This window comes from Tupaia chinensis, unplaced genomic scaffold, assembly GCF_000334495.1.
Source record: "Tupaia chinensis unplaced genomic scaffold, TupChi_1.0 Scaffold144472_1, whole genome shotgun sequence".
NCBI lineage: Eukaryota > Metazoa > Chordata > Mammalia > Scandentia > Tupaiidae > Tupaia > Tupaia belangeri.
In genome coordinates this window covers 1,127,258-1,134,727 of record NW_006204331.1, presented here as the reverse complement: position 1 = coordinate 1,134,727, position 7,470 = coordinate 1,127,258, and the positions used below count along the sequence as shown (strand labels likewise).

The 7,470-nt window shown below is 55.5% G+C and overlaps 1 protein-coding gene across 1 annotated transcript in view; it reads left to right on the top strand.

The window, feature by feature from the left end:
- Positions 1–6,310: 6,310 nt before the first annotated feature.
- Positions 6,311–7,470, top strand: part of LKAAEAR1 (LKAAEAR motif containing 1) — a 1,631-nt gene continuing 471 nt past the window's right edge. Inside the window, exons 1-3 of the mRNA XM_027767712.1 lie at positions 6,311–6,359; positions 6,512–6,627; positions 7,127–7,463. Coding sequence (XP_027623513.1) covers positions 7,135–7,463 — 329 coding nt within the window. The 5' untranslated portion in view covers positions 6,311–6,359; positions 6,512–6,627; positions 7,127–7,134. The remainder of the gene's footprint in view (positions 6,360–6,511; positions 6,628–7,126; positions 7,464–7,470) is intronic.

Below are 7,470 nucleotides of genomic sequence, written 5' to 3'. Positions count from 1 at the left end.
ATTCCTGCAGACACCGCTATGCTCACACAGGCAGGCGGTGAGCACAGGGACTAGGGTACATGCGCAGACACGCACTCCACTCACGGGGGCATGGACACACAGACCCCACAGAGGCAAACCCACGCAAGGTGCACACAAGCACGTGAGTGAACATGAGGAAAAGTGCAGACCTCACCAGGAGGAGGTGGACACAGACCGAGACCTCGGACCCCAGGGACACACACACACACATGGGTACTCCCAAGGCATTGCTGACTCACTGACCAGGAGCCCCTGCAACCCCTCCCCAGTGGGAAGCCTCCCATCCACACCAGGACCTTGCTTCCTAACGGCTTTCAGCTGCCTCCCACCCCAAGCCCCAGACATCTGGAGACAGGGGGCATTGTGAGAGTGGGCAGGGCAGAGACCCCACAGGGGAAGGGAGACAGAGAATCCCACCTAATGCCCCGACCCAAGAACCAGTGTCGGAGGCCAGGGCAAGGTTGGGGACTGTGGATCCCTCGACCTCCACAGCCCTGCCATCTGGGTTACCCCACCTACCTCCCCTCTGCAGGCAGAGAGAAGGAGGGGGAGAGGAGGGGCAGGGCTGCCAGCCCTGGTCCTTGCCGCGGCACTGGGCCTTCACGGCTCAAGGCTGCCCTGTGGTGCCTCTCTACCCAGAGCCCAGCAAGAATGACATTTCCTCCACGTCCTCAGCCCCCACAGAGCCAGGCCAGCCTCTCCAGACACGGCTGACCATGGCACGTGTCTCCTCGCACCTCCTGGGGGCTCTGTGTCCTCCTGCCCTGACCCATCACCAGCCGTCAGCCACATGAGCCACAGGATGAGCCATGCTCCTCTCTGTAGACCGGACCTACCCTTCCATCCCACTGCACAGGGCCTACGTTCCAGCCACAGCCCTCCCATGGCCATCCCCTGGGGGCAGGAATCTGGCTTCCCAGTACCCAGTAGGAAGAAGGGGCTTGGCTCCTTGGCCAGTGGGTGGCCACAACCAGCCCTGGACTCTGAAGGGCTCCCACAGAGGGAATGGGGAAGTGTGTGAGGAATGACTCCCGGCTCTCTTGACCCTAACCTGGCAAGGCAGGGCAGTGCCCAGAGGATGTAAGAGAACTGGGGTCCCAAACACAACCATCGCCATGTCACACAAAGGCTGGCAAGGGCAGGGGACAGCCTCTCTGCAACTCCCGCGTGGGGTGGGCAGGACACACCTGCAGACACAGGCAGCCCAGCACGCAGTGTCACTGGCACGACAGCAGGGACTCGTGTCCACAGATCCTGGCCAAAGCCTGGCCTGAGCATTTGGGCAGGCCTGGGTCCTGGGGTGAGGGCTACACCCACGATTGCTGAGCACCCTGACTCTCACATCGAGTGAGGCCCATGGCAGATCAGACCTCTGCATCCCCAGCTGAGGCAGGCATGCTGTCCTCTTCTCTCTCTCCACACCTGCACCAGCCTGGGCTGGGGAGGGGTGCAGGGGTGCGCAGAGACTCTGGCAGCCCACACAGACAGCATACCCCAGTCACCAGCTGCACAGCCCTCTGCGCTGTCAAAGTAAAAGGGGACCAGCCAGTGACCTAGTGGTTAAGGCAGTTAGATCCCACGTGGCCAACCGCACAGTTCGTGAGCCGGCTTGAAAAGTACACTCTGCGTGCGTTCCCAAAACCCTGAAAGAGAGGAAAGGAGAAGGGACTGTGTGTGACCATACCCCACATGAAGTGTGTTCTGCCTTTCTCTCTCCTCTCTCTCCTCCCCAGCAAGTGCATGCTGGGTACTTATGTACGCATGGCCCCAACCCTGACAGGATAGAGAAGTGGGAGAAAAAGGATTGCAGCATGACCATGACCCAGAGAGGGTGCTTTCTCTCGGTCTCACTGTGTTTCTGTATATGAGTCCTCTGGAAATTAAAAAATAATAATTTTAAAAATTATGCTGTTGGGGCTAGCAGATGACGTGGTAGTTAAGATGCTAGACTCCCACGTGGCTGACAGCAGTTCAAGTCCTGAATCCAGTGGCTTGAAACACATCAAGCACATGTGTTCATGTGTCCAAAGTTCCAGGAGGAAAGTGGAGGAGAAGAAATTGCACTTTGGCCATCCCCCCGGGGTGTAATTTCTCACTTTCCGCTCACTGTCTCTATCTCTCTCCCTCTGGTGAGTACACATGCCCTATGGCAAAAACCTTTTTTTAAAAAAACTTTTTAAAGAACTGAATTGCAGGCCAACGGGTGGCCTGGTTAAGGCAATGGATCTACATGACTGACTCAGCAGTTTGAGTCCCAGATCCGGCAGTTTGAAAAACACACAGGTGGGACAACCAGATAGAGTAATGGTTGTGCTGGACAATTACATAGTCCATCACAGTTTGAGTCCCAGACCCAGCGGCTTGAACTCAGGGCACATGTGCATGCACGCATGCCCAAAATCCCAAGAGGAGAAGGATTCCAGCATGGCCATCCCCCCACAGAGGTGATTTCTCACTTTCTGTTTCTCTGTCTCTCCAGCAAGTGCACACACCCTATACCAAAAATTTCTCTCTAAAAAAAAAAAAAACACCACAGGGCATGTGCAATATGTTTCCGAAATCCCGAAAGGAGAACGGAGGAAGAGAAGGGATTGCGGTGTGGCCATGCCCTTGATCCTGGGAGGAGAATGAAGGAGAAGGGATTGCGGCGTGGCCATCCCCTGGGGAGTGATTGCTCACTTTCCCTCTTTCTCTGTCTCTCTCTGGTGAGCACACTATGGCAAAAATCTAAAATAAAAAGTAATTTTTAAGAAGTTTTTGCTCTAGGGTGTGTGTACTAGCTGGAGAGAGACATTGAGAGAGAAACTGAGAAATCACCCCCTGAGGGGATGGCCATGCTGCAATCCCTTCTCCTCCCTTCTCCTCCCAGGATCAAGGGCATGTACACACACGTGCCCAGTGTGAGTTTTAAGCCGCCAGGCCCAGGACTCGAACCACAATCAGCCATGTGGGAGTCCAGCAACATAACTACTATGCCATCTGCTGGCCCTTCCCCTGAAAAAAAAAATTTTTAAGGAATTATTTTATTTAGGGGCTGGCAGGTGACATGGTGGTTAAGGGCACTGGACTCCCACATGGCTGACCATGGTTCAAGGCCTGGGCCTGGCAGCTTGCTTTCTCACCTTCCGTCTCTCTCTCTCTCTCTCTGTCCCTATCTGGTCAAATTTTAAAAATAAAATAAATATAGTTAAATAAAATCATTCTTTAAAAAAAAAAGAATTATTTAACTTTATTTGCTTATTTTTAAAATTTGACCAGAAAGGGTCAGGGTGGGAGGCGGGGAGTGAGAAAGCAAGCTGGTCCGGTACTAGAACTGCTGTCAGCCATATGAGAGTCCAGGGCCCTTAACTACCATGCCATCTGCCAGTCTCCCCCCAAAAAAAATTTTTTTTTAATATTTATTTATTTATTTATTTATTTATTTATTTATTTTGGAGAGGTTTTTGCTATAGGGTGCGTGCGCTTGCCAGAAAGACAGAGATAGAAAGCAAGAAATCATCTCCCAGGGAGGATGGCCATGCTGCAATCCATTCTTCTCCATTCTCCTCTTGGGATATTGGGCATGCACACACATGCGCCCGGTGTGAGTTTAAGCCACCGGGTACAGGACTTGAACTGCGGTTGACGACGTGGGAGTCCAGCGACATAGCCATTACGCCAACTGCTGGTCCTCCAAAAAACTTTTTTTAAAACTTGAATTGCAGTTTTTAAATAATATGCTAGATTCTGTAGTCATTTTTTTTTGAGAGATTTTTGCTATAGGGCGCGTGTGCTCGCCAGACAGACAGAGAGAGACATTAGAGACAGAAAGCGAGAAATCACCCCCAGGGGGGATGGTCACGCTGCAATCCCTTCTCCTCAATTCTCCTCTCGGGATCTTGGGCATGTACGCACACGCGCCTGGCGTGAGTTTTAAGTCACCGGGTCCGGGACGCGAACCGCGGTCGACTACGTGGGAGTCCAGCAATATAGCCATTACGCTAACTGCTGGTTCCCGATTCTGTAGTCATTTAATAAAGGTTATTAATTTGCTTTTCAAGTTTCATTTTCAGGCTTTGGTGCCAGTAAGAATGCTTTTCAATCTTGGTACTTCAGTCGGCCCTTGAAACACATGAGTCCTAGGGCCAGTAGGTGGCGTAAGGGTTAAGGTTCTCTACTCCCACATGGTCGATGACAGTTTGAGTCCTGGACTAGATGCCTTGAAACTCATACTGGACACATGCGTGTGCGCGCCCAAAATCCTGAGGGGAAAACAGAGGAGACTGCAGGATGGCTACCCCTGAGGGAGATGATTTCTCTCCCTCTCTCTCTCTCTCTCCATCTCTCCCTGGCGTGAGTTTTAAGTCACCGGGTCCGGGACGCGAACCGCGGTCGACTACGTGGGAGTCCAGCAATATAGCCATTACGCTAACTGCTGGTTCCCGATTCTGTAGTCATTTAATAAAGGTTATTAATTTGCTTTTCAAGTTTCATTTTCAGGCTTTGGTGCCAGTAAGAATGCTTTTCAATCTTGGTACTTCAGTCGGCCCTTGAAACACATGAGTCCTAGGGCCAGTAGGTGGCGTAAGGGTTAAGGTTCTCTACTCCCACATGGTCGATGACAGTTTGAGTCCTGGACTAGATGCCTTGAAACTCATACTGGACACATGCGTGTGCGCGCCCAAAATCCTGAGGGGAAAACAGAGGAGACTGCAGGATGGCTACCCCTGAGGGAGATGATTTCTCTCCCTCTCTCTCTCTCTCTCCATCTCTCTCTGGTGAGCGCACACATCCTATAGAAAAAAGAGTCATGAACACAGAAACAGGTGGGAGATATCTGCCTGGCATGCCCCTTGCAGTCACTGGACCCCAAACGTGAAGGACACCTCCTTCCCAGGACAGCCGCAGGTGTGTGGAGAAGCAGGTGGCACCAGCTATGCCTGGAAACGTGAGCAGGGCAGCCATCGGAGCCTCCAGAGTACCTTGCTGAAATTAGGCTGCAGGAGGTGTCAAAGTTCTCCAACTCTACAAAAGTGGTGAAGGTGACAGTCCTTTGTAGTGTAAGAACTGAAGAGTTCCCTCCTCCTTGCATGATCCCCACTCTGCCAGTCCTCTACCGGGGTGCCCCCTGGCCTGGACCCTGAGAGGCTGAGGAGGGCCAGGTCCCTATGGAGCATGGAGCTGGCCCCAGCCCGGGCTGTTTCCTGTAAGGCTCCTCGGAGGACATCTGCAGGGGAGCCTCAGAGCTCTCACTGCTTCTTCAGGAGCCCAGGGGCCAGGTCGGTGTTGACACCCAGGCCACACCCACAGGTACCTACCTGTCGGGCAGGGGGCAGTCTTCCCGAGAGCTTTGGAGGAAGGAGGGAACAGCTGGTACCGAGGCACAGGGGCTGAAAGGACCTGCAGGGGTTCCACCCAGCTATGGGGATGGTGTGCAGGGTCACCAATAGGCCAGAGAAGCTTCCAAACCCTGGGACAGCCACGTGTCCTGCAGAAAGGCCAGGAACTCCCAGAAAGCAGCACCCTGGCCCCAGAAGGCACATCTGTGAAGGAGGGGAGAACCATGCCAACCGCTGGAAGTAACAGATGCATTAACAGATTATAGACTTAGTGCATTCATTTTACTCAACTTAAATTGTGGAACAAACATACAAACTAATGAATTCTAGAACACACTGATTAGTGCATGAATAAATGGTCAAATTAATTAATTGAGAAGTGAATTCATTATGAAATTTCATATTATGAAATTAAATAATGCACAAATAGATTTCAGACATCTAGGACCTAGGATGCAAGACCCAGAGATTTAGACACCAGCAAGACCCAGGTTTGGTCTCGGGACACTCCCGCATCCCTGCAATCCCCAATTTGCCTGGCAGAGGAAGGGATCCTAGGATCTGCCCTAGCTTTCCTTTCTGCAAACACCAGTGGCTGGAGTTGGGGAGCGGGGCCCCTGGGCACATGGAGGGCACAGGGCATCCGCCACCAAGGTCTCAAAGCCCAGCACCCTGTCCCCCACGAAGTCCTCTCAAACCAAGAACAGGAACCCAGATCCACAGTTCCAGAAGGGTGAGTCTGCGGCCACCAGGAAAAAAACGCGTACTCAGAATGGAAAGGTCAGCGGTCACCTCTCAGGTCCTCGGCAGCAGGAGAGGACCTGGGCAGCCCCGAGAGCCCCTCTCCGCGCGCAGACCCAGGTTCTGGCCACGCCCTCGGGAGGGCCGCCCCATCCCGCCGGGTTGGGGGGGGGGAGAGAGGGATTCCAGTTGCCAGGCAACCGCGTCAACAAGCCCCATCGAACCCGCGATGAAGGTTCGTACAGAAGGAGGTCGGAGCACCAGGTGTCGGCAGCGAAGGTGCGGAGGGGAAGGGCACCGCCAGCGGACGCCGTCGGACCTGGCCGAGGCGGGGCGGAGCGCTGTGGGCTGCGGCGGGAAAGAAAGGGTAGCGGTGCTGCAAGGCGGGACCCGCGGCCCGGCTCCATCCACCCACTTCCACCCTGGTCTAGGCCCAGTGGAACCGGCCCGGAGGATTGGGACTCCCCTACAGCCAGCCAGTTGTCCACTGAGTTCGGAACCTCCCAGCACTCACGTGTATGACACACGAAGACCCAGACACACCCATGTACGCACGCACGCACGCTCCCCTCAGAGGGTTGGGCCCGGTGCCCAGGATGACACAGGCCCGTACCCTCTAACCCCGAGCTGAGACTCAAGCCCTGGGGCCAGTGGGAGGCGGGTTAGACCAATCCTGGGGGCTCCGGTGGGGTGGAGACGCTGCTTTCCGGGCCCTGGAGCGTGGCGAAGGTCCGCGTCCCCCACGGCAGTCCCAGTAGGCTCCATCCCGGGTAAGGCCGAGGTCAGCTCTGGGGTCTCCCCGTTCTCCGTTCTCCGTTTAAATAGAACGTGCCGTAGGGTGAGAAGGGCGTTTCGGAACTCCCCAGGCTGGGCGGGAAGATCTAGCTGACTGCAGGACTGGGAGGACCTGCGCTGGGCGGAGAGAACCCTTGCGCAAAGACGCAGCAGGACCCAGGGCGCCCGGCGGGGCCCAACAGGACCAGAGCTGAGCGCGCAGTGGGCCGGTGCCGGCTCGGACACCGACGGGACGCTCCATTCCCCAGCAGGGCAGAGGATGCAAACCCCTGGAGCGAAGGAGGCCCGGCGCCAAGGCCCCCGGGCTGGGGCCGGGAAGAACGTGCGGGGCTCGGGACCGGGTGAGAAGCGCGGGAAGAGGGCGCCCGCGACGGAGCCCCCCAAGCCAGGTTGGGCCCTGACCCTGGAGGGGCTGGCGGCCATGCACCCCACGCAGCGTCACCACCACCTGCTCTTCGGCGACCTGCTAGAGGATGTAGGCGCGGACGCCTCCGTCTTCCCGCGGGAGTCGGTGGAGCTAGGCTACTGCATGCCCGACCCGCGCGCGTGGACCCAGGCCCTCGAGCTGCCTGTCGAGGGCCAGAAGCGGCTCCCC